Source organism: Meleagris gallopavo, chromosome 19 (assembly GCF_000146605.3).
Source record: "Meleagris gallopavo isolate NT-WF06-2002-E0010 breed Aviagen turkey brand Nicholas breeding stock chromosome 19, Turkey_5.1, whole genome shotgun sequence".
In the NCBI taxonomy this organism is placed as follows: Eukaryota; Metazoa; Chordata; class Aves; order Galliformes; family Phasianidae; genus Meleagris; species Meleagris gallopavo.
This window is the reverse complement of record NC_015029.2, coordinates 6,551,168-6,577,877: the sequence shown is the minus strand read 5'-3', so window position 1 is coordinate 6,577,877 and position 26,710 is coordinate 6,551,168. Positions and strand designations below refer to the sequence as shown.

At 40.2% G+C, this 26,710-nt stretch overlaps 1 protein-coding gene across 4 annotated transcripts; it reads left to right on the top strand.

Moving 5' to 3' along the window:
• Window positions 1–159: 159 nt before the first annotated feature.
• Window positions 160–26,679, top strand: TSC1 (TSC complex subunit 1). Of its 4 annotated transcripts, none has more exons than XM_019621472.2 (23): window positions 160–346; window positions 6,226–6,288; window positions 7,303–7,476; window positions 8,263–8,366; window positions 9,016–9,168; window positions 10,503–10,647; window positions 11,804–11,958; window positions 12,295–12,368; window positions 13,813–13,991; window positions 14,451–14,560; window positions 14,816–14,939; window positions 15,316–15,428; window positions 15,751–15,823; window positions 17,122–17,220; window positions 17,917–18,487; window positions 19,155–19,198; window positions 19,330–19,496; window positions 20,293–20,475; window positions 20,852–20,962; window positions 21,491–21,613; window positions 22,542–22,726; window positions 22,838–22,996; window positions 23,666–26,679. In XM_019621472.2, the coding sequence occupies exons 3-23, from the start codon at window positions 7,371–7,373 to the stop codon at window positions 24,159–24,161; spliced, it is 3,474 nt and encodes a 1,157-aa protein (XP_019477017.1). In that variant the 5' UTR covers window positions 160–346; window positions 6,226–6,288; window positions 7,303–7,370; the 3' UTR covers window positions 24,162–26,679. The 4 variants fall into 4 exon arrangements, with proteins under 4 accessions (XP_019477017.1, XP_010719241.1, XP_003211335.1 ...); XM_010720939.3 differs by having other exon boundaries at window positions 162–346; window positions 19,345–19,496; window positions 22,539–22,726; XM_003211287.4 differs by having other exon boundaries at window positions 163–346; window positions 22,539–22,726.
• Window positions 26,680–26,710: the final 31 nt, after the last annotated feature.

The following is a 26,710-nucleotide window of genomic DNA, read 5'->3' as shown; positions in this document are numbered from 1 at the left end:
GCCTCCGCGGCTCCCCTCGCTCGGGGCGTTGTTTGTTGGAGCACAAAAACGTCCGGCTTCCCGTTATCACGGAGAACTTGGGAAGCTGCAGCCCCTCAGTTCTCACTTTGTGAAGGCGCTCTGTCATTGTGCTGGCTGTTCAGTCAGTGCTCCTCTTTCTCTCTTTTTTTTCCCATAATGAGCCGTTTACAAGGTAGTAAGTGAGAGAAAGACGTGCCTCCGAGCAGTGCGTGATTCAGACCCCTCAGAAATGACCCGGCATGGGGATCAGGCCGTGTCTGCAGAGCTGTTTCTAGAAGTGCAGGATCTTTTTGTTCTTCGGTCCCATCCCGGCCTTTCCTCTGCGGTGAGTTGTTAGAAACCATCGCTTGGAGCAGTGCTAAAGTGATGCCATCAGGTGGGGAAGGTCCTCAGTGCCCTGTGTGAGCCACAGGGAGCTGGCAACTGAGGGACTGGAACTGCCTGAGCATGCAGCAGTTACTGTGAGCACTGGAAATGTGGCTGTCTGAAGTTTGCTAAGCAGCAGCAAGGTGCCAGATCTGCTTATCAGAATGAGCTACGTTTAAGCTTGAAACCGAGGATTTTATGTCCTTTACTCAAACAGCAACAAAAAACATCTTTTTTTTTTTTAGTTAACAGCCTCATCAGTCTTTGGCTAAATTGTGTTTATGTGGAGTGACGTGGATTACTCAGATGAAAATGTAGTCAGAGCGTCTAATGTGTCATGAGATAAGCTTTAATTAAATGCCTTTATCTTTGTTTTTCAATCTCAGCTACCTGACTCTGTTACTTGAGAAGTTACTTTACGGTGACTAGCAGAAAATAGTGCTACTGAAGGGTTCTCACTGTGCTGTCCCGTGGCAGATGTTCTGAACAAACCAGTGAACGTTGTTTTGGCTCCATGTAGAGCTGAGCTGCTGACCTGTAGTGATCCCTGATATTCTGTTGGCTCTCAGACACCTTCTCATTGGGTCTGTAATGACCTGGTGGTGTGGTTACCACAGTCCACAGTTCTGTAAGAGCCAAATAACCTGTAGCACATATACACACACACGGGTGTCTTTGGAAGAGGTATTTTCCATGATAAGCAAGTCAAATAAACGGTGAGTGAACTTTTTAGTGGTAGAAGTGAGGGAGAGGTACCAGATTTTATGGCATGTTGTAGCCAGATGAGTGGCTTTTTGGAGAGACTATTAGAGCTTGGTCTGATGTGAAGCTGCAGTGTTTTCACATAATTTTAAAAAATGTGATGAAGGCAAGTAATAATACTTTTTTACCATAAGCACCTCTCTGGGTATCACGTAAAGACACAGAGCAGAATGTTGGAATCAGTGTATCCCCATTTCACTTTCCTGGGTATTATTCATTGTTTTTAACTGAGAAGTTTAACATCATTTGGTAACGGCTCTGTGCAGTGCCTGCTTTAATTTTGAGCTGATTAAGATGACAGTGCAGCAGTTAATTTGCAGTGGTTTCAAGGTTTATTGCATTGCAGTGTAACCCCTGGGATATGCTTAAGGGGTTCTCTTAAGGGCAGACAAACCTGCAGCAGTGGTTCAGGAGTCTCACTTGTGTTGCTGTGAGAACTAGAGCTCTCTGTGCATAGTTCTAGAAAGATTCTGTATCTAAACTTATTTTCCTCGTGTGCTGTTGATTAAATTGATACAGAGAAGCAGTGCTTGTTTATATTTGTTTGTTAGTATATATGGTTATATGTAAGGAGCTGAAATCACTCCTTGTCAAGTTGGTAACTGGCTTGTTAGCTTGGCTGCTGCCAAAGGGTTATGTGTCATCTCTGCTGTGTTTGGGCTTTTTTTTTTTAGCATGAATTGATTTTAAACAATTTTCTCTCTGTCAGAAGTTTGATGGGTAGCAATTAGTGTAATATATTGGCATAGCACAGTTTCAAAAGAATCTTTAAAGATGCTGAATGTGATTCTCTCTTTATTTGGAAGTGCTGGTTTTCTTGGATCTCCCTGCCTCGTTTAAGTACCTGTAATGAAGTACATGAATGTGAATGTAATATTGAATTACACCTTATAAAATAATTGCTGAGTTTAAGAGTGGGATCTCGTATTAGATCTTAAAATAACCAGAAAAAAATGTAGACAGGAGAAGCCAGACACCTGCATTCTTATAAATGAATATTTACTATATTGCCTGTTGTAATGGTCCATTCAAACTGATGTTAAAAGTGTTCAGGGTTAATATTTTCAGGAGGCAAAAGAGGACACTATGAGCTGCTTACTGCTCTGTTGCCACCACTGCTTTTTATTCCTAGTCTCAGTTTTCATTCACTTTTTTTTTTTTTTTTTCAGGCACTGTGGATTCTGTAGAGTAGTGCTTAGTTTGCTTGTGAAGAAATTCTGAAATCAGATATTTCTAGGAAACCAAAGCCAGGATTGTGGTGTTTCATGTTGGAACGAGTGAGGCGTATCCAGTTTGACCATAGAACACCTGAAAGTTTGGAACGTAAGGGGCTCCTTTCTTATCAGTCGGAGCTTTTCTTCAGAAATAACAGTCTCTGTGCAATACTTCTATCCTCATTCGTGGCCTGCTTTGCCTGTAGTGAGAATCAGACAGGAGAATGTAAGCCTTGAGTTTCATTTCATGGCTATCAGCAGTGCTCTTACGTTGTTAACATCTCCCTACGTGCTTTTGGTTGGGAGTAAATAACCATTTCCTTATATGTCTCAAACTGTATTTAATGAAAAGGGATGAAATGCTGATATGACCCCAGCACTAAGTGCTTCTGGACTCCTGCTTTACTATAGCAAACACTCAGGACATTATAGGAGGAGGAGGTGTGTATGTTGAGTGTGTCCCCCTCCTCCCCACCCCTCACAGAGGCATAACTGGCACTACCAGCTGCCTTTTCCTTTGGCTGGAGATAAAAATACACTGAACCGAAGAACATCTCTTGACAGAAATACTTAGAGAAGTCGTACTCTTTTGAAATACTTTTTCTCCTTCTCTCCGTAGCCTTTTCCAATGAATATTTGTATAATCTTTCCCTTTGTCGTGAGTTTGTAGCTTAGCTGTATTGTGTTGTGGTTAAATTAACCACTGAAAACTTTTTAATTTGGTTCTTTACTTCTTGGCTTCTTTGTTTTCCCTTGTAAACTAGCTCTGAAGTTGTGCTGGTACTTAAAGACCACACTTCAGTTAAATTTGCCTTTATGAAAGGTGCTGAATATAAGAATAAATATCTTGTTCTTGGTGTTTATATCTTCTGGTGAGAAGAAATGTTGTGTGTTAAAAGGTAACGAAGCAGAATTTTTTCAATCTTAATTATTTAGCACATTGGATAATTATTTAGCACATTATTGTAAAACTAATAAAATGGTGGTGAAGAGCCAGTGCCTCAAACTGCACGGAGAAGTTGCGTTGTTTCAGTGCTGTCAGTTCTGAGGATTGCTGCGTGGATGTGGAAATCCTTCTCATAGGGGAATGATTGCAGCAGCTAGTGATGGAAGAAGTAGAGACTTGTCTTTATGCCGTGTGTCTGAGAAGCCAGACACAACCATGATATGACAGTGTAAAGATCTGAAAGGGAGATCTGGTCACCACAGATGCCGTACCGATCCCAGGTGCAAACTGCTGTGGCTTTCAGTGGATGATCTTGTTTTGTTCCAAGGTACTGGACTGGTACAGCCTGGTCTGTCTTGAGATCCTTATCTAAAGATTGGAAAATCACATCCCAGGTTACTGTGGGATTAGTCAGAAATCACACAGATACCACAGCTCCTGGGAACTGCACTTGTTTTTCTTTCTTTAAAGGATGACATAGTTGTAATGCTGTTGCTGGATTTTCCTGGTTTGCTCATTTCTGGTGTGCATTGTGCTCTCTTAGGATTTCAGATCTCATCCTCACAAAGGTCTTCAAAGGAAATGTTGCATCAAACAGATTTGCTTTTTAAAAGTTTTTTTTTTTTAAAGGACTAATTGTGTGTAGTGGGGTGACAACTTTGTACTGGTTTTTATTCAGCTGATCAACAAATACCATCCCACTGTTAAACCTGGCTTGGGATTCTTTTCATATTTTGAATGCTGGCTTCTGGAGCATGGCTTCAGTTCATGGCGAGTGCTTTCAGTGCACAACTGACTGTAAGGCAAATTCATTTTGACTGCGCTGGATTTATTGGCACAGGGTCACTTGAGCCATCTGTTTTAATTAGTTTAGGGGGCTTGGGAAGTTATTAGTTACCTCTGCGTGTAGTTATCATGGATTAAGCTTGCATTGTCCACCTTGCTTTGGTCTGACTGTAGTATTTGTATGTGCCAACTGCATAAAGTTGGAAATCCTTGTATCTACTGAACACTTCAGCCAGAGTTCTTCCCATCTGACTGCAAGGGTAGTGCTGAACCTGGCTACCAAAACCCAGCTACTGCTGTCTGTGTAGGTGTTTCTTGATTCCACCATGCTGTAGCCCTCCTCTGGCAATACCAGGTTTAGGAAAACCTGCTGTTGATCTTTTTACTGGTGTCATGACAATCTGCTCCAGCACAGTGGTATTCCTAGAGGAAAACCAGAAATAAAAGCATTTTGGGTGGTGAGTTCTTTTCAGTTCTGTATGTAAAGGGTGCTTAGGCAGTGGTGGGTGTGGGGAGCAAAGAAAATACCATTGACAAGGTCTTGATGGGATAAAGAAAAAACAAAAAAGAAAAAAGCAGAGACTGCTATTTATGCCACTTGAACTCTCAAAACAGGTTTTGCTTGCAGTTTGGGGGTGTGGTCATCCATCTCTTCTGTTAACAAGACTTTAAACAATTAATTCATGTTGCTTAGGAAGCCCATGAATCTCTTGCTTAACCAAAGCTGAGGCTGAATCCCGATGTATGGGGGGACTGAGGGATGTATGCTAGCAAGCCTTTGGTGATCTCAAAGATAATGTTCTCAGATGTAATGGAGTTGGTGACTTGTAGTAAACTATTTCTGGGACTGTGTGAGTTCTGGGTACCTCGATATAACTGTAATTTACTAACTGAAATATTTCAGTGATTACTAGAAACTAACAAAGCAATTGGCTCCTGAAAATGAATAATGAAGTAGAAGATTGGCTACTTAGGTAGTGTAGAGGAGTGACTTTAGACTTTTTCAGTGGGTGATTTCCCACTTTGAGCATCGCTTCTCTCTGACCAGCAAAGCTCTTTGAGGAAGAAGTTGAAGCTTGGAAGTCTGCACAATATAGGGTCAAAACAAACAAACCCAACACAAGAACAAGTTCTGCCCCTCATCTTTTTGGAAAGCATTCTGAGCTCTTATGTATTCGAGTAAAATGCAGCACTTTTCCCTCCACCCCCAACTTTCTCTGTCATTCTCTTCAGTTGAGATTCTTGCTTACAGCTGGTTTTTAAGTCCATGGTTTTTGAGGTCATGCCAACACGGGCCATGAAATGTCATGTGAGTTGTCAGGTAGCAGGCTGCTGGCTGCTTTTCTTTGGGCTGCTGATCTATCTATGATTATGGAAAATCCAGGGTGATTTTGTATTCTGGAACTGTGATTGCTGAAGCATTTTAAGAAAAGTTTGTTGCTATAGAAATGCCTGTTGTGAGCGTAGTGCTATATTATCACCTTTGAAATTGCAATCATGCCAAATTAAGTAAGCTGATGGCTTGTGGCCCCAATAAAAGTGACCTTGGGCAGTTCTGCATATAGGAAGTGATATGTTGCAAATGACGAAGATTACTGGTGAACAGGTTAACTCCTGCAATCCTCTAACCATCAAACGTAAGCTGTAGAGAAAGTAATGCCTACAGAAGTAATGATAACATTATTTCCCAAAATAGAACATGGATACAGAGTCCTTGGCTAATGTGTAACAGTGTTTTAGCTAGAGACTGAGGACTTTAATATTATAGAAATTTTGCTAGGTTCAAAGTTTTCTAGGTAAGAGAAGACTTTTTTTTTTTGTAGATTTTTACCTATAAAATAAAACTCTTTTTGCAGCAGCTTAAGATTCACAGTAGAAAGCTGTAATCTTGTGAAAGCCATCTGGTTTGAGGTCATTGTGCAGCCTAACCTATGGACAATTCCAGAAGAGGCATAATTGCAATACGTGGTGGTGTTTTCCAAAACTAAGGTACAGGTTCTTACAGGTACAGGTACTTCTTACTCCAGTATGGGACATACTGAGCTCTGCTGTTCTAAATTTACCTGGTTTGATAAGGAAGAGATAAACTTTAACTTTTGTTAACCTTGTCATGTTTTTTTCTTTATTTAGTGATCATGAAAGGTGTGTGGTTGACAGCATTGCAGACAGAAGCTCAAGGCATCCACAGAACAGGTACAGTATGCATGATTCCAGTAAAAAAAAATAAAATTCTTGTGTGTAAGCTTGGTACATGTCAGTCCTGCCTTCCATAGAGGAAATGAAAAATGCATGCCAGTTGATAAAGAAAGAAGAAAACCTTATTAACAAAATTCAGTGTGATTTGAAGCCAAATTCCTTCTGCCATTTGGAAGAGTTCAGCATAGGAATCTTATGGATGAAGGAAAAGTTGATGTATTCTGTAGTAGGTAGGTGTGATAACTACACCTTTCCCTCAGTGCTCCTTGGGAGGAAGCCACCTAAAAAGACTGAGATGGTTTAGATTTACTCTTGCTTAGTACTGCAAAGGTGACCAGAGTCATTTAATCTACTCAGTGTTGTTTGTAATAATCTATACAGCCTGTGTGCTGTGGAGTTTTTAATATAGAATGCAAATTATACCTGTGAAATTGAAATGTGTTTGTACTGCAAAGCTTGTAATTTAGTATGCATGGATGGCCAGGCAACAGCAGCTGTAGTAACCCTGGGTTTTTGAACAGCTGCAATTTGGCCACATTGCAAATACTAAAGCACAAATCTGTTAGTATGCAATAATGGAAGGCTGAGGGCAGAGAAATTCTCATCTAGCTGCAGGAGTGGTAAAGGATCTTGAGCTGTGGATTTCTTCCAGAATGTAGACCACTATGCAGAGTGCATGAAAGGTTGGTTGAAGAGGAATTGCTGTTAAGAAAACGAGTGGTTTCAGGGAATAAGTATTTTTTTTAGTTAACAGAATGTTGTGACAGTCATAGTCAATGTACACTAGCCAAAGTCTTCCATAAAAGACATTAATATCTTAAAAACAAACAAACATTAAAAAAACCACCGCAAACTCCTCTCTCAGAGCTTTTGTTGCAAGTGTGTGAACTCTAGCAATCCTTTCAGTGTGAAGCTGTTAAATGGGCAATACTGCAGAAAAGAAAAAGGAAGCGGTGAGCGATCTAAGACAGAAAGGGAAAAAGGAAAGCTCATTCATCTCTTCTCTCCTAGTCTGGTAGAGGCACAAATGAGGAACTGCTTGACATTTTAACCTCCACATTCATGTTAGTACATGCATCATGGCTCAGCAAGGGAATGTTGGTGAGCTCCTCTCAATGCTGGATTCTCCAATTCTGGGTGTTCTGGAAGACATAACAGCTGCATTCAAAGATAATCTCATCTGTGGTATGTATCCTTATGGTGGTAGAATTCTACTTAGGCACGAGTAAATGTAGAATAATGGTGTTTTTTTTCTTTTTTTCTATCAAATATGCTATTTTGTGAGTATGACTTGAAAGAAACTCTTAGTATTTGAAATTTAAATGGCTTTAAGGATCGAGTCTCCACTTTGGTCTGTTTTAACGGCATGCCTCTGCAAAGGTTTGTTATATAATTGTTAAAATACTGTTACGAAATGACTGGAGTTTCCTGGGGCATGACCTCAAGTTGCAAACTCATGAAACTTTCTTTGTGGATTGTATCTAAAAAGAGTTAGGTGTTATGTACGTTATGGGAACTGGTGGAATTCCATTCACTGAAAACAAAAAACCCAACCCTGAAGAAAATGCTTTCTGTTACTAAGGCATCCCTTATGTTGATGGAGCCTTTTCAGAGACTGGGAGCACTGTTACTGTCCTTCTAGTAAAGGGACTGAATATAGAATTGCTCCTGAACTCTTCTCCTACTGGGCAGAATACTCCTACAGTTCAGTTACCTCCAGGTTTTTAAGGTCAGACAGTGCCACAGTCATTGCTATTGAACAAAAGAGCTTGCAAGTTCATTTCCTACAGAGCTGAAAGCAGTTGCTCCATCAATTGTAGCTGAGATCTTCTCTTAAAGGTCTGGTAACAGTTAACTCCTGGTTTGTGTCATAAATTGTGCAACAGTTGTTACGAAGTTGAGCAACATTCCTGTAACAAATGTTTCATTTCTAGTGTATTGAGAACATATATTTTCTTTTTTCTTGTTAAGACCGCGGACCTATGCTTGTGAACAGCCTGGTAGACTATTACTTGGAAACCAACTCTCAGCAGGCACTGCATATACTGTCCACATTGCAGGAGCCTCATGACAAGGTAAAAAATAAAAGTAAAAAAAAAATTAGCTACTATGACAAATGTTAGCCTGATCATTAAAGAAACCTTGAAATAACATCTGCTAGAATTCAGCTTATACATGATGATAGATAATTGTCTTGTTGTAGAGATACAGTATCTCTGTAGTAAGAGCACTGTAGTGTTTTTTGTGTTTTTTGTGGGTTTTTTAAGTCTTCAAAAGACTCCATTCTAAGGGTTGTTTAAACTGGCCAGGTTACTCTGAAATCTAAAACCTTGAGGAGTAATGTTGTCTCTTGGAAGTTCTACTGCAGCTTGTTCAATGCTAGACCCTTAACCTAAAAAAAAAAAGGTGTTTTGAGAGCAAGTTCTTAAATAGATTGAGTGGAGGGTCCTGCAAATGTTTATTTTGGCTGACCAAATTATATAGTATCATTTTGACCAAATTATATAATATCATTCTATATATGTTTGTATGTATCATTATCATTTTAATGTTTAGATCTTTTGTTAGATCCTGTGTATGTGTAAAATCACCTTAGTTTCCATAACTGACAATAGCAAACTGTTGAATATAGATTGGTGGAAAAGAACATATATCAGCTCAGCATTTAAAAAAACAAACAAACAAAACTTCCCTTTTTCTGCCACTCTGCAAATCTTCCATCAGCACCTTCTGGACAAAATTAATGAATATATGGGCAAAGCTGCTACTCGTTTACCCACTCTCTCCCTGCTGGGACATGTGATAAGACGACAACCATCGTGGAAACATAAGCTTTCTCAAGCACCTCTCCTACTCTCATTGCTTAAATGTCTCAAGGTAAGAACTGTCACTCTTGTCCACTGAAACACTTGTACACTTCAGGTGAACGTGCATACTTGCAATGCAAGGTATTTTTCTGCTTTGATGTCTTTTAGTTAGCTGTGAGAAGAGATGCTGATTAAAATACAGAGTTTAAAAATTTCAACTGAATACTCTGTGCTGACCCTGTTGTTACTGACAGTCTTCTCTGTAAAGAAGGCACTGCAGAACTTCGTGTTAGAAAAGTTCACCAAAACTCTTCTTTTGGGTTTTTTTTTTTTTTAAAACTGTGTCAGAGATTGAGAGCTATTGGCAAAGCTGATGGATAGCTCGAATGTGAACTTAACAAGAAATAAAATAACTTTTCACTAGTGCATTCTGAAATGCATACCTCTAAGGTAGTGTATTCCACCCTCTACAGCATAGATGAGCCAAACAGTAGCAGAGCAACTGCTAAAGAAAACATGCATTGAATTGGGGGAGCAAGTAGGTTCTGCACAGGGAAAGAGTTTGAATGTGTCCTGGTCATGCTTTAAAATTTGGTATCTAGTTAAAGATTTTTACTCCCACAGCCCTTTTTCTCAGTATAGGCGATAGAGTTCTGATAATTGTTTGAGTTGCTGCTTTTTGAAATATTTAGCAACTGGAGTCATCAACCAGGCATTGTTTATGCTTGCATGCCATACAGCAATGCCACCCTCAGATCTCAGTGTTTCAACAGTACTGTTTTTTTTTGTTATTGTTGTTGAACATTGGAAGACTCTGAAACTGTGAGAAGCTAGTTTTTGGTTTAGTGAAGATTTAAAAGACACAATAATTTATATAATAATTTATCGTGTGAATCATTTATCCTGCAGACTTAGTGGGCACTGTCACAGGTAACTTGTTTGCAGGAATTCACATTTGGTAGAAAATCCTTCTGACCTTTGTGTTGGTAGATGGCCAACATCCTTGAATATTGTGGTCAGGTTTGCCATTTCTTAGATGCTGAAGTGCATTGTGCTTGGCTCTGGGGAAGAAAGGCAGTAGATAAGATGCTTCACATACCAGTGATTTTTATTTTTATTTTTCCTACTTAATTGATGGAACTGTGGTGATGTTCCATTCTTAAGTGAAGGTGTTTTCAACAGAAAAGCAGCGGGCAAGTGACAGGTTAGGAACGAGAACTTAAAATATTTCTTAAATTCATTATGGATGAAAGACAATAACTTTGGTCCATTAAGTTATGGAATGTTTTGGAGAGATTGTTTCAATCTAGAGGACATTTTTTATGACGATGATTCCAGCATTCACTTCATCCTTGGAAAAAACAACCTCTAGTCAACTAATGCAAGCTTTTTCCCTTCTTGCAGACTGACACAGATGTAGTAGTACTCACCACAGGTGTCCTAGTGCTAATAACCATGTTGCCAATGATTCCTCAGTCTGGCAAACAGTACCTCCATGATTTCTTTGGTATCTTTGGGCGTCTCTCAGCCTGGTGCTTGCAGAATCCAGGTGAGATTTCAGTTTGGTTGCATGCAGTTGCAATGTAGCAGTATCCTTCAGATTCTTACACCTTTCTTTTGTGAGATTCCTAATGGTTTCCGATTATTTAAATGCAGAAAATGTTGCAGCTCACAAGGTATGCTGTTCTTTGACAGCATTGGGTTGTACGTTTTTACTCAAAAATAAGAGGTCTTAGATTCTTTAGTGTGATGCTGCTATTACATGAAGTGTCATTGGCCAGAAAGGCTACATTGATGACAGTGAAAAAGCAGGGGTTTATGTTAATTAATAGAGAAAGAAAAATTGCTAATATTTGAGGCAGATATTTAGGAATTTGAGATTCTGAGGTATGGATGGGTAGGAGAGCGAAACAACATGCATGAGTTTATTTTAATATACAACTATCAGTAGTACTGAAATGTCATCAAACCTAGTCGTCTTCACAGAATCACAAAATGGCCAGGGTTGGAAGGGACCTCAAGGATCATGAATTTCCAACCTCCCTGCCATATGCAGGGCACCAACCTCCCCATTTAATGCTAGACCAGGCTGCCCAAGGCCCCATCCAACCTGGCCTTGAAGACTTCCAGGGACGGATCTTAGTTACAACATTGGTTTTGCTGAAATCCTGAGATATCTGAGATGTAACACTACAGTTACATATGGATGTCTTAGGGCTGTGTGAACTGGGTTAAGCACACAAAGGTACTGTTCAGAGGGCCATTTGACACTGGCAATTAAGATTGGAATTTATAGGAGGAAAGATGGCTGGTAAGAGTCGAGTCAGAATGCTTTGTGTAAAGACAACCTTCCTGTTTTTACTTTTGAAGTGAAGCATACCTTGTCTTTTTTAATCATTTGGTCAATCTTGCAAGCTGTCTTACTATCTAGAGTGGTTTCAACCTTAAATTTGGATAGAAGGGACAAATTCCAACCAGCATCCTTTAATTCTTAATAGTCTACATCTATTTCTTGTGTTAGCTATGATTGGATGAGTATTTGCTTGTTCACTCCGAAGACTTCACAGCTTTGCTAGGGAATGTTCATAACTCTGAAGACTTTTTCCAGTTGGCAATTCAAATTTAAAAGCACTTTGCTTGCCTTGAAGTGTTGTTCTTTACTCCAGTGTACTGGGAAAAAAAAAAAATCTAACTACTTTTTCCAGGTCACGTGGCAGAGATTTATCTTGTCCATCTTCATGCCAGTGTTTATGCTCTCTTTCATCGGCTTTATGGAATGTATCCTTGCAATTTTGTCTCCTTTCTGCGTTCTCACTACAGTATGAAGGAAAACTTGGAGACCTTTGAAGAGGTAGTCAAGGTAAAAATGCAGTTCATCTCTATGTTATCTGAGACAAGGAATTCATAGCTGTTCAAAGGCAGTTATGTGCCACATCAGTACACTGTTTTATTTAACTGAGTGCTGCTCAACAAAAATGTATAAAGACAGGGTACTACAGGGATGAAAGCATGTGGGAACAAGATCGTCTCTTGAATCTGGCAATGTGTGTAAGCTTTGAACATCTGTTAAATGCAAAAATCCCATCGATTTTTGTGATCAGGAGTTAGCTCTCAGCTTTGTGCAGTTTAGTGCAGTTAGAAAAAACTGTTTTAATTAAAGTCTGTACTTTTTTTTTTTTTGTTCTTGCTCATTCAGCCAATGATGGAACATGTGCGAATTCATCCAGAATTAGTGACTGGATCTAAGGACCACGAACTGGACCCACGAAGGTACATATGTTCTCTCTCCTACTGGGAAAGACTGCAGACTAGCAGTTTTTACGTGACTTATTTCAGAAGGCTTACAGCAAAACCTTTTCTCTTGACAACAGTGTGTGCCAGTGGTGTTTTGCCATCCATTTTTCCTAAGTCCACCAGGTAATTGTAAAATTTCTTCATCCAGGCTCACAGCTGGATGAATAAGCAGCCTTTTGTCATGAAGGGCCATTAACAGCGATGTTGGGGCTCTGTATTCATTTTGTATCTGAGTTAGAATCTGTCTCTTACCCAACTGTTGACTTTGTCTTAATTTTATGGCTTTATAGTCAAACGTTCTCAAAGTTCTAAGAAAAAAAATCCCTTATAATAGGAAGGAAACATTGGCGTAAGTTTTGGGTTGCATTTTTTGGTCTGTTAAAGTACTTGGTGGGATTTGCCCGTTTGAAATGGCTTTGGCATGTCTTTGTTTTGGTACCTAGACATTGATTCCATTAACAGATCAGTTCTTTTAACAGGTATGTCTTAACATCAGCTGTATTAGTTTTCTTTAGAAATAGGCTCATTTGCCTGCAGCAGCACCACTTGCTGCTTTTCTCTTGTCTCCACAGGCCCAGCCAATGAAGAGGAGAAATTGACTCTTGTTGCTGCACAGTAGTGCTCTTGCCCTGCTTTTCAGAGCCACTAGGAAAACACTGCTAAATGGGAACCTATTGAATATCACAGTGCTCAGTTTTGCAGGCTTCTCTCAGACAGGGAGGAGGGGGATGGAGTGAGGGTGGTACCACTGAGGAATTCAGTTGGCACAAAACTACAATTTGAAGCCTTCTGATTTGGTATCTTTCACATGTCTTTATATTCAAAAGTAACTCAGCCTTTAGTAGACAGCCTAATAGACAGCCTTCTGTGCTTTCTCTTCTTTACAGTGAACTTCCATCCCTTGAAATATTGGGCAGATCTAATATGGTTGCTAAATTTAGTGAGAAAAGATTTCCAAGTGAAGGTGGTAGTAATAATAAAGGACGTTCCCAAAACGTAGGAGTCAAAATACAGGCCTGAAACTGGCATTGCAGGTGGCAGTTGCTTAAATAATATGGTTCCCTGTCTGCTGGCATTTCTAAATTTTGGCAACCAACATCTGAGTCTAAATGAGCTGATCTACAGCTGCCGAAGCTCAGGATCAACCGAATCTTCATATGCTATTCCTCCTTTCCAGAATGCTCCATGGCAGACCTTTATGGATCTCTATATCAAAGCTCTTTGTCTCCTATCTGAGACCCCCTTTCACAAGTCATCTGGTTACAATTTCTGTACGGTGCCTTGTTCTGCACTTGGGAGCATACAAGGTTGTTTGGATCAAATGAGCCATCCTACAAGCCAATTCCTGAAATCTCCAGGAACCTTTGTTCGTAGCAATAATTGACTAACTTACTCTTTTGGATCCAAAAACTGTCTGCAGGTGGAAAAGACTAGAAACTCATGATGTTGTGATAGAATGTGCCAAAATCTCCCTGGACCCTGCAGAAGCCTCATATGAAGATGGCTATTACTCTGCGTCTCGGAAATCCTGTACAAACTTAAAACATCATCAAACTGACCCCAGTGCCAGCCATTACACTGACACACAGAGCAGCTATGGTAAGATCTGCCTGATGTCTAATGAATACCCATTTCCAGGAAGAAAATGGCCCCTATAGCAAAAGGGCATCTTAATTAATTTATCTCACTTGAAGTCCAATTCTTAAGCACTGGAAAACAAACTTTCATTTAACATATGTATGTAACGTTATATACATGTATGTTTGTTTATATATGCATGCATGTCTGGTCATGCAGACGTACAGAACTTTGACAAAGTTACCTTTCCCTACTTCTGCCTGGCTCTCAAAACAACCAAACCAAAGAAAAGCTGTAGTGTATAGTACATTCAAAACACATTTTCTTGGGTTGGAATATAATTTTCTTGTTTGCTAGCTATGACTGTAAATGTTTAATGGACTTAAAGGCTTTTATTTAAAACATTTCAATATTAGCCATAAGAATAATTGTTTTGTATTTGGTATGTAGGATACTTTATTTATCTTTTTAAATTTTCAGGGACATCTACCCCATATTCCACTCCTCGACTAACACTATCACAACTGCCAGGGCAGCTACCTCAGATTCTGAGCCCGCAGTCAATAAAGCTGTCAACTGAGCCACAGCAGGTAAAGCAGAGGATCACATGCAATGTGTATTCAGTGCTTTGCGCTTTGCGTGTACCTTCTTGTGACAGTCTTAAAAAAAAATAAAAAATCATGATTTTGAGAAGTACTGTGAACTGGTCAGAGCTTTGCATACGTTTCAGATTTTATTCCCATCTTATTTGCTGTGTCAGAACCTGGATAGGGGTGTCTTGCAGTACGTGTGTTCCTCTTATGAGCTTTGCTGATCTGTGTTTATTGTGTATTACTTTTGCATAGGTTACCATCTGGAGTCCTTCTGCAGTTTGTGGTATGACCACTCCACCAACCTCCCCTGGAATTGTCCCATCAGAGTCATCCCAGTCAGCATCGCAACCTTACAGCAAAGCTTTTGGCACATCTGGTACGTGCTGTGTTCTTGAATTACTAAAATAGAAACTCCCACTATAAATTTTGTTGTCTGCTTCATAAATTGGAACTGCAGCACTTTGCTGCTTGATAGACTTAAGCCATTAATTCTGTGAACAGAGTACCAGGTCATCAGAGTAGTATTAGTGCAAATACTGAGAGAGGAAATAAATTCCAGTGAATTGAGTGCCCAGGTCTGAAATAGGTCCATTGGAATCTCTGTGCTTTTATCTTGCTGAATAGTTGAGAGAGATCTAAGAAGTGGTTGAGATACTGTTTAAACACACGTTTGTACGTTCTTCACGTACAATATTCAGCTGAAATGAGGAAATGGGAACCTTACTGAGAAAAGTTTTGCTCCCACTTTTCAGCAGTGGGGAAGGGAACACCTTTGGGGACACCAGCCACATCTCCTCCACCCTGCACTTCAGATGACTTTGTGCATGTCTCACTTCCTTCAGCTGCTGCCACACCTCCTAAAAAGGTACAATGAAATTCTTCTGCCAAATGAATACAATTTGTCACTGACTGATTACACATGCAATGACTGTAAATGAGAGAGAAAATCAGAATAACAGATTTAGTATTTTATTGCAGAATCCCAATTTCTAAGGTTAGACAACTTTTGCCATTTCCAATTACACATTTTTGTGTAATCATTTTATGCAGAACTGTTGTGTTGCTTTGCTATTTAATGTATCTATCTGCAGGAATTTCCTTTCTATGAAACTATCCAAGAGATTTGTTTCCCACAGATATCTGATGCAAGGAATCTGTATGTCTTTTTTGTGTTTCTTTTCTAACAGGAGGACAAACCAGATTCTGGGAGGCCTTCACTGTACCGACAGCAAAATGTCATAAGCAGCGATAAATCATTGGGTAAACTCCAGTTTCCTCTCCCCATTTTCCATAAACTGTATTAGACAAGTCTTGGTTTTGATGCCACATTCCAACTGCCAAACACTTTTCCACAGGTTTTTCTCTTTTTCTCTCCCCTGAATTCTTCATAGTTCCAGGATCCTGCCTTAACCTGTGATTCAGCCTAAAACCTTCCTGTGATGCTTTTGATTCAATTTTAACTATTCACCTTCAGAAATAGGTTGCAGATATTTTTTTTTAACTAGCCCTCTTGCATTCTTACACACATCTAAATATGAATATCAGCACTGAAAATTGGATAAGGATTAAAAAAAAGCTGATGCTTTTAGGGTGATTTTTTTTTTTAGAAGCAACAAATTTGAAGCTTTTGCTTGAATAACTTTTATGTCGTGTGCAGCCTTACAATTTCATCCAGACTTAAGGATAGATGCTTTTTTTTTTTAAAGGCTTTTGGAAAAATTTTGTTTGCTATCTACAATTGTAGTGCTGTACTTGAACCTTTTTTTTAAAGTCCTGTGGAATGTTGAAAGCAACAGTGGATGGTTGAGGAACTCAGCTTCTAATAGGTAAATCTAGATTTCCTTTTCCATTCTCTATCATCTACATCTGTGACAGCTATAAAAAGGGATTTTGACTCTATATTTGAGACTTCTATACTGTGCTTCTGTACTGTCCTCAGGGTGGAGATGGTAATGAAACTTAAGCTCATTTTCCTGGTGAGGTTGTAACAGCAACTCTGGAATCTGAACTGCCTGAACTACAAGTGAAGACTGTGCTAGATTCTTCACTTGAGTCATAATCTGTGACTGAGCTGTGAGCGTGAGCTTTCTATCCTGCACAGTTTGTGTGTGTACTCCTGGCAGCTATCTCAGAGTTTTGATCTGTAGTGTAACACATCAGTTTATGTACCTCCTTCTCGGGGAGTAAGTACTGTGTTTCTGAGTAGCTAGGTCAGAAGCCAAGAGGGAGTTTGAAGCTAATGTGGAAGTGTAATAGTCACACTACGTTTTGGCTGCTTTTCTAACTTATGTAATGGGTTCAGTTGAATCCTTCTTGGTAGAGGAGGCCACCTGCAGTAACAGGTGTTAAGTTTACAAAATGAAATTTTTGGATCAGGAGAAATATGTGGCTCGTCTCTGAACTGGTTTCCACAAGAAGAGATGTTTCCTTAAGAAAGGGATGCATTTAATCTAAGGTCCTTACAGCAGTAAGAGGCTCCTGTTTTTTTGCTCTGATGAGACTAGACAAGACAACTGTGCAATCTGTACAACTAACTTTTCTCTTTTCCTTTTTTTCAGACACATCTGGTAGTAAAAGTTCAGTAACCTTAAGTGATCTTCCAGAGTTTTTAGGCGGTTTGTCTTTTGAAGATAGTGCTGAAAAGGACAGAGAAGAAGGTAACTTCTGTCATCCTTACATACATCTTAGCCAATGAAGTATATTTAATAGAAATATAAGATTCATAGCTTGTTCTGAAGCATCTTGCCCTGTATCAGTATTGTTCACCATGCTCTCTACAGTAGATTTCATATGGTTAATGCACTTCTTTTCAAATGCAGCTGTTGTTTATAAACAGTGAAAACAGTAAAATTTGGAAAGTTAATCTTCAGAAGGTTACTGAAGTGAGTATGATTTTGATGTAAAAAGCAAACTCTCTAGGAGGTATTTTAGCTGCTATAAATCTGTGTTGCCTTCAAAGCAAGTTGTTGGGGTTTTTTGTTTAAGGCACGTTTTTGTATTGCTCATTTTAAATCTAGGATTTAAGTTTTTGAGGGAAAGCTGACCAATTTAAGAACTAGAGCTATTTAAAACAAAAGCAAAAATCACTCTTCTACCTCCAAACCATGAGTTTGCTCGCACTTTTCAGTTCTGAAGCATGGTCTGGTTCTAATTTTACATTAGGACACCTTGCAGGATTTTTTCCCTGGTTATATTGAGAAGTCCAAGCATGGATGAAGTAAATGGATGCTAAAGGGTGCTTTGAGAACTGGTTAGGATACAGCACAGGAACAGCAATAAGTACACTGTACAGAAACAAAGTATGCTAAGCTGAGCTGGCAAATAACTGTGCTCCCTCCTCCAATCCTTTTCAGATGCAATATCTAAAGAGATCTCCGAGATCACAACTGATGCTGAACACATGGTGCCTAGAGGAGGATTTGACTCTCCATTTTACCACACAAATGAAAATCTGTCAGGTTCTCAGAAGAAGACCCACTCAGTAGTCTCTAGTGTTCAGGGACACAGTCTGACCTCTGAGCCTTTAATATCTTCTCTGGACAAGCCTGGGCCTGAGAGTGCACTGGAGACACCCAAACAAACATTTACTCCCATAGACAAGCCCTGCGGAGGCTCTGGTGAAAGCCCTGCTGGTAACAGGGAAGGAACCTCGGGGGAGACGAGTATTCTCACTCCCAGCCCTTGCAAAGCATCAGCACAAGGAAGAGCAGTGTTTGGGAGTGGACAGCCTCCCCTGTATGAGCACCTTTTTGAGGTTGCGTTACCAAAGACTGCCTACCTCTTTGTTGGCAAGAAGACTGAGGAGCTGCTAAAGAAAGCCAAGGGAACCCAGGATAAAGACTGCATGTCCTCTACTTCTCCTGTGGAAGTACTGGATAGACTGATACAGCAAGGGGCAGATGCACACACTAAGGAACTGAACAAGTAGGTGACCGAAAGTCATGCTCTACAAACTTTCTCATGCAACTTCTTTGTACTGGCTTTATTTTAATACCTCTGCCTGGAAAGCACTGGAATGAAAGCATATTCTGTGAAGTGTTACTGTTAACTGAGTTAGATTCTCTACCCAGCAATCCTTTATAGTAACAACTAGTTTAATATTTTTTAAATAGTTGGGGGAGAGCGGCGTGGTGGGGAGGTCTGTTAGAGCTCTTTATACCTTCAGTAACAGAGTTTGGGATGAAGAAGCAGGGCAGCTGGGTGTCTTACAGACCACTGTTGTACATACTTTCTTCTTTCTAATAGAATGACACTCAGAACTGAAGAATCAGATTTAAGGGCTAGATGCATCTGCTGTATTCCTTCTTTTCATCTCGTTACTCTGTACTCCGCTTTGTCCTTATGCTGTTTTTTTATGCCTGAGAGAATTATTCTTGCTGAGTTCCAAGAAACAAGATGGCCTCTTTCACCATCTGCCCTTGCAACCTGCTTCTTGCACAACTCCTCTTTATTCGCCCCATATAAATTGATCATCATCGTGCTTAATTATTACGCTGCAAGCTCGTTTGAGGCGGGGATTCCATTTTAAAGTGATTTGCTTAGTGTTTGCATATTTAAACTTACTGGTTAATGCTGCGTTTTCATTTTTCAGATTGTCTCTGCCAAGCAAATCTGCTGACTGGACTCACTTTGGAGGTGATGATGTTTCTTATGTTTTGGCAATCTGTTCCTCTATTATTAGACTTGTTTAAACAATGACATGCTACTGTCTTGGGTGTGTGTGTGTGTGCGTGTGTGTTCATCTCTGTCTTGTAACTCCAACCCAGGTTCTCCCCCTTCAGATGAGATTCACACCCTGCGTAACCAATTGCTATTGCTGCACAACCAGTTGCTGTACGAACGCTTCAAAAGACAGCAGCATGCCCTCCGGAACCGGCGGCTCTTGAGAAAAGTGATTAAAGCCACAGCACTGGAGGAACACAACGCTGCCATGGTGAGGAGGGGTACAAATCTAACAGTGATCTAAATCACTGCTCCTAGAACAGGAGTTAATTGGCTTTTGGCCAGCACCTCTCTGTACCACTGAGTTAAAGAAGCATAGTAGCTCACCTTACTCAAGTCGGTGTTTGTGGAATGGCACATGAATGAGTTGCACGTGCTGTGATTATTTCTGTTGATTGTAAGTGACTGAATCAGTGGATGACTGCATGCTTTACCTCTGCAAGCAGTTAACTTTGTTAAAGGCTTCACAGTTAGTGTAGTGGTTACTTAATGCTCCTCAATTAAAGAGGGGAAAAATAAAAACTGTTGGAAAACTCAGATGTTCTTTATTTACTGTGATGAAATTCCAAGTTGTAAGTGCACTGGAGAATGTTTAATTCTGTACCTCCGTATTGTAGTTACTTCCATTTACAGTTTCACTTTTCAGTAAATAATTGAAGAGTGAAAAAGAGCTTTCCATATTAGTTTTGGAAAATAAAGTGTAGCTTCAGTTGTGAAGTCTAAGCCCTGTCAAGAGCATGATGGGAAGGAACATGCTATTGTTCACTGTGCCTTTGGATGCGACTTTGAGTTATCAGCCAGTCCCTTCTAGCACCACTCAGTCTCTCCTTAAGTTGAAGAAAGCCCACAAAACCATACATTACACAGAGTGTTCCATGTATGGAGAAGTGTTCAGCCTGCATGCTGTTAACTGATGTTATTGCTTTACTTAGCTAGTGACACTGAATAGATGTTCTAACTAATAAATCAAATGTCTTGTCTAATGCTTTGTATGGGGTTCTTAACAGAAAGATCAGCTGAAATTACAGGAAAAAGAAATCCAGGCCTTGAAACTGAGTCTGCAGAAAGAACAGGCCAGGTACCACCAGTTTCAGGAGGAGCATGAAAGTATAGTGGCTCAGCTTCACAGCCAGATCAGACAGCTGCAACATGACCGTGAGGAATTCTACAACCAGAGCCAGGAATTGCAGGTATGAAGCAGAGCACTGGACAATATTGTGTTATCTCCTTACTGTGGTTTTAAAAATAACCTTCCCAATGACATGGCATGAAATACCTAAGAGAAATTTATTATCTTCTTTGGATGTATTGTCCTAATTCAGAATAAGACAGAGCTTAGTTGGAAATGCCTGGCTAAACAGTCATTGTCCGTTTGTAGCTCTGTTTTATTCTGTCTTCTATTTGGAAATAGGAAAATGCAGTTTCTTAGCTTGTGTTTTGGGACTTTCACAAGTGCTCTACATAACTTGACTTACAGCCTTGGTGGTTCTGGCCTTCCAGCCATGTGGCACTGCTGGTCCTTGCTGAAGTTTCAGAACCCTGAGCGAGTTCTTTTTGTTTGAACAGACCAAGCTGGAAGACTGCAGGAACATGATTGCAGATCTGAGGTTAGAATTGAAAAAGGCTAACAACAAAGTCTGTCACACAGAACTGCTTCTTAGCCAAGTTTCTCAAAAGGTAAGAGAAGCCACAGATTCCAGAGTCCCTTTGTCTGTCTTTTTTTTTTTTCTTCTTTTACTTTTGATGATTGCAGTTGAGTGCTTTTTCTTTCTTGTTCTGAAAGCCTAGATCTATAGAATCTGATACTCATTGCACAAAAACAACACAAGCATATTTTTGGTGATGAAATTCTAAACAGTTAAAGACTCTTGAAACTTCTCATTTTGGCTGCTCTTCATGCAGTAGGAATTCACAGACTGAGCAACATAAACTTCTATTAAAGCTCTGCTAAATCTGAGCATTAGAGAGATCTTGTTGAAGTTAAATGGGCTTTTCATCGAAGTGGAAACATGGTCGAAGGAAACAATGCCAGTGTGGTGAGAGCCTGTATGAATTGTCACTGGCTTTATGAAAATTCATTTATTTAGCACCTATGACCTTTTGTCTTTTTTAATAAAAATACCTTGTGAGCAGTGCTGGTCAACTGTGACTCCTGCTGAAATGTTAAATCCAGCGTTTAATTCTGTTTAATTTCTCTTTAAAAAGCTTTCCAACAGTGAATCAGTGCAACAGCAGATGGAGTTCTTGAACAGACAACTTCTGGTTCTTGGAGAGGTCAATGAGTTGTACCTGGAGCAGCTGCAGCATAAGCACACAGACACTACAAAGGTACAGTTGCAGACAATGTCTTCTGGGAAGACTTAGCTCACAGTCAGAATAAAAGAAATGATTCAGAACTTAACATATTTTGTTGGCCTTCTGTTCAGATATTTTTATGCACTGTGTGGTTATGAAATCTCTTCAGCTTGCTGTTCTTGAAAGCTAAGAATGGTGTGTAAGCATACACTTGAAATCAGTTTTAGCCACTTCATATGAATCCTTATTTATTTCTTCATGCCACTGCTGTAAGTCCCAAACCTTGCTGTGCTCCTGCTGTAATTGGTAGCAGACTGTTGGAGATCGAGTAACACTGGGCTCTTGTGTTTGTGGAAGTGTATCATATAGAATAGTGTTGGCATTTGCAGGAGGATCTTAACCAGGATTTAACTAGTTAGTGTGATATGCTGTTCTAAAAGAAGCAGTCTTACTGTTCTCCCGAAGTTGCTTTCTTCGTAGGAGTGCTAACTTTACTAAAACGCCTGTGGCTCATGTGGTTTTACTTCCTGACTTCAAATAAACCTTTTTCTAATTAGAAGCAAGCAGCTTGCCCAACAGTAGAGCAGTTTCTGCATGACAGCAAGTAATTGAAGAAGGTAAATAAGCCAAAAAAAAACTATTTTTCACGTCTTTAGTGAAGGTTATGTTGAAAAGATTGTTTTAAAATTGAGGCTGCCTAATCTGCAGAGCTGACAGGTTTGCTGTGCTCAAAAGCTTTTTTGTAATGAACAGCAGTGTGCTAATAAATTCCAGTGATGTAAGATTGCTTTCTCAGTGACTGTGTGTCCGTCCTTTCACTATCTGGCTTTCTGTATCAACTTCTAGAAATGCATCTTTTATCCTGCTCAAGTTGTGCTTATTTATAGTGTGAGAAACATGTCTAAATAAAAATAACACACAATCAAATTATACTTAACATTGTGTTCTTTCCTTTGAGGAGGTTGAAATGTTGCATGCTGCTTTTCGAAAGGAACTGGAGAAAGCAAAATTGTGTGTTCAGCAGCAAAGCCAAAGGCTCGATGCTTCTCAGAAACGAATAGCTGAACTGGAATCTCAGCTTTCTAAAAAGGACCACCTCTTCTTGGAGCAAAAGAAATACCTGGAGGATGTCAAAATCAAAGCAAGGTAGAGATTTCTAATAAAAAATTGTGAGTGCATTGACAGATGCAGTGTTATATTTGAGGCAGAATTTGGAGATACTGGACCTGATCGGTTTTGATTTCTCTTTCCATTCAGAGGTCAGTTGCAAGCAGTTGAAAGTAGATACAGGGCCCAGAAAAGAATCACCCAGGCGTTTGAGCTGGAGATCTTGAACCTGTTTGGCCGACTGGAGAACAGCCCACTGAAAAAACTTGAAGATGAAAAAACTGAAGCAGCTGAAGCAGCAGAAGAAAGGTGAGGATGATGATGCAAAGTGTGCTAGACTAACAACCACCTCCTGAGATTTTGTATAATTGGGGAATTCCTAGCACTTGGATGTATCATTTCAAGGTATTTCTGTTACTCCCCCTTTTACAGACTGAATTTGTTTTGGGATTCTTCCTGGATTACCAGGAGTCACTAGCAAAATTAGAAATGCTCATAAAATACTTCTCAGATAGTTGAACCGTTATTCAAACTTTGTGGCAAACTTCTCTATTTACACTATTCTGAAGAAGAAGTCGCTGTAAATAAGTGTAAAACATTGGTTATTGTTTCCCCTTAGATCATACTTGTTCTACACTGGTCTTCTACAGCATGAGGATAATTTTTTGCACTGCAAGCAGATTTGTAGCAAAAAACTTGTTCTTGGGATAGGTGAAAGATGTGCAAACCAAGGACAGTGCATAGCTACCTCCGTTTTCCTGTCCTGATCCATCCATACAGTTCCCTTTTGCTTTGGGATTATTGTTCCTGGTTACTCAGTCAGTTCTGTTTCAGTACAAAACTGCAAAAGGAAACCTGGCGTAGGCCTGCTGAAGTATACATGCAGTTCCAGAATTAGAAAGTAATGAAACTCACCTCCATTCCCATTTTAACAGTTACCATTTCCTTGATGCTGTATCCTCTCTTGTTCCAAAACAGGCTGGATTGTGGTAACGAAGGTTGTGCGGATACTGTGGCAGGATACAGTGAAGAAACCATTGATAGAAATGGAGAAACCAAACCTCCCAGCACTCGAGGTAGCAGTAGCAGTAAAGGTGGCAGCAACAGTGAGCTCTCCACCCCAGAAAAAAAACAGAGCCAGAGATTCAGCAGTCGCTGGGAGACCTCCATGTTGCGGGAGCCCTCCACTACTGTCCCACTGACTGTAGGTTCACTCCCCAGCTCCAAGAGCTTCCTTGGTATGAAGTCACGAGAGTTGTTTCGCAACAAGAGTGAGAGCCAGTGTGATGAGCATGGTGTAACCATCAACAGCCTTTCTGATACTCTAAAGACTGAACTATGTAAAGATCCAAGCATGGAGATGAAGGCTCCTCCAAGCCCCGATAACCTTAGCCTCTCACCTAAGATCCAGGAAAGCAGTGTTGGACAGCTTCATATCATGGACTACAACGAAACTCATCATGACCACAGTTAAAAAGGAAGATAGTCAATCAGTGTTATTTTCATATTCTTGGCATAGAACAGGAGGCGTGAATGCAAGTTTAACTAAAAGCTTTTATGTTTCTTTGGTCTGAGCAGCTAGCTCATGCAGTGGAATAGGATTGATGTCCAGTAACAGAAGAAGGCTGCTGAATGAATGCAAGGTGGATTTTTGGGCTGCAGTTGAAATGCCCAGCCTAACTCTTGCTTCTTTCTCAAATTCAGTCCTTAGCAGCGTGTACTAATTTGAAGGGACAACTGTTAGCATTTACAGATATTTTTTTCCCTTTCTCCCTGTCCGCAGTGAGTGGCTGCGTTTATGAACTTGAGTGCAATATGAGGCCAAACTAACGTTTGTGAGTCTACTATGAATGCTTTGTATTTCCTTGCAAGCTTCCAATTTAGAGCAGTTAATTGTGCTGCCTGTCTGGGTGATTCTGATTGTTTTCATCACGGAAAAGAGCAACACTGGAATTTCTGGTGTGTTCATCTAAGGGTCTCTATTTTGCCTGTCTGCTGCCCCACCTTTCTCAGAGCCCGATCTTTAAGTTGGACTCCAATTGAGTATTCAAATGTTTAAGGAACGGTGTACCTCTGCAAAATGATTCATTCATCCTAATCCATAATCACTGTTTATATTGTCCTTAACATTTCTTGGAAAGTTTCATTTGAACAGACACTTAACATGGAACTGGAGCTTGTAATGCAGAGACCATATGTGAAGACTTGTTAAAACACTAGCTTCTGATTGTATTGGAATTGTGTTTGCTTGACAGAGTGGTACTGACCTCAGACTGGTTCATAAGGGAAAGCAATTAGGGTGGGAGAAGAGGGGAAAAGGAAGCCTTAGTCACATAAGGAGAGCATGCAGAACGTGTATGTAGAATGAAGATTTGCAGCTCACAAAGAGCGTTTCTTTCTCTAATCAGGGAAATACTTGTCCTGCCTGGACTCCTTCATGGTTTTTGTTCCTGATCTGAGCAAGACCACTGTGTTATCACGTCAAGAAATTGGCTTCTACCTGGGAGTTTGTTTTGAGGCTTGACTTGCAGAAAACAGTTTCCTTTGAGTGCTGCTCTGTACCACCTGCAGCACACTTTTCAGCTCAGTGATGTCAGTTTGGCACTGGATGTATCCCCTTCATCCCCATTTCCTTAGAAGATGAGACTGAAGAAGCAGCTTGCTCGATCGAACTGAGAATCTGATTGTGAAGCCTTTCTATGTTAATCATGTTTAAGCCTTCAGTGAAAGAGGATTGCTGGGTCAGGGCTTGTCAGTGGTCTGACTCAATCTCCTTTGTGACAGAGCAGAGCCTGTGGTTAGGAAGGCAGTGTGTGCTTGTTTCAAACCGTAGGTGTGTCTGGGTCCAAGCATACGTGGCCATATTGGGCTTCACAGGTACCCACACTGCACGTGGCCTCTTCTCAAACATTCTGTGGGTGGCAGCTGCTGGTCAAGTCTCAAGTATTGAATCAAGGCCACGTTAAATCAGTTCCCATCCTAACCTAAGGAGGAGCAGGAGTCTGCTGGAGGAGCTGGCAGTCTGATAACTTGTGCTTTTCCTCCTGCTTTGTCCGTAACACCTCGGGTTGGAATACATTTCTGCCTGTCTGCGTTACTCTGTGTCCTTTTGGTTGGTCAGTCCTAACTCTGAAAGTAAGGTGAACTTAAGTGGTTTTGTCAAAGCTTGAATCTGCATGGAATAGAAAATAGAGAGTTGGTTGTAAGTGACAGACTGGTTTTGTCGACATGTCTATAGGCTTTCTAAGACTTAGTGGTAGCAAACGTGGTAGCGTATGTTTTGGTAAGGTTTGGAGGTTTCCTGCCTCTCATCCCACCTGGTTCCAGCATGGGAAGTGGAGCAGTTTGCACATTGCTTCTGGAGCTGGAGGTGTTGCAGGGCTTCCTTGGAGCACCCTGCAGTGCTGAGCCCCAGAGGAGCACCCTGCTGGTGTGGTGGCCTCGCTTGTCCAGAGGAGAGGCAGCTTTTGTTGTCGGTGACAAACGTGCCCTGGTGGTAATGCAAGCTCATTGAGGTGGCTTTTTTCTTCTTTTAAAAAGGACTTTAGCACCAGGATAGTAGTAGAAACCACTTTCGGTTTGTTTATGGACCACAACGATTACGGAGGAACAAATTTTGCAGTTGTTGTTTTTTTTTTTTTTTGTAAAAGTTTAAAAATCATGGATCTGCTGTATGTAGTTAACTTGCAGTTTGTTTGAAGGGGTCCCATCAGTGAAGTGGAAACAGATTTTTTTTTTTCTGACTGCTTTTAGTTAAATCTAAAATTGCTGTCTTTGTCAAGTTAATCTGTTCCCTGCCTCGCTCTTTGTAAGCATGTTAAACAATCCACATTAAATGCCATAAATATGAAACATGAGGAAATGGTACAATCCTAAGCTAAAGAGAACTTAAACCAAAAGGAGGTTTTGCTGTCCTTATTAGAATGTTCTAAAATGTCAAGGCAGTTGCTTGTGTTTAACTGTGAACAAATAAAATGTATTGTTTTGCACTACTAAGTGTTAAATTCCCTGCAAGCCGATCTG

Excerpts from the sequence above, each read along its gene's own strand:
- TSC1 (XM_003211287.4), top strand. The coding sequence starts at position 7,371 with ATGGCTCAGCAAGGGAATGTTGGTGAGCTCCTCTCAATGCTGGATTCT. Across the intron at positions 15,824-17,121 it reads AAGCAGCGATAAATCATTGG|ACACATCTGGTAGTAAAAGT; the intron begins GTAAACTCCAGT and ends CCTTTTTTTCAG. Across the intron at positions 17,221-17,916 it reads TGAAAAGGACAGAGAAGAAG|ATGCAATATCTAAAGAGATC; the intron begins GTAACTTCTGTC and ends AATCCTTTTCAG.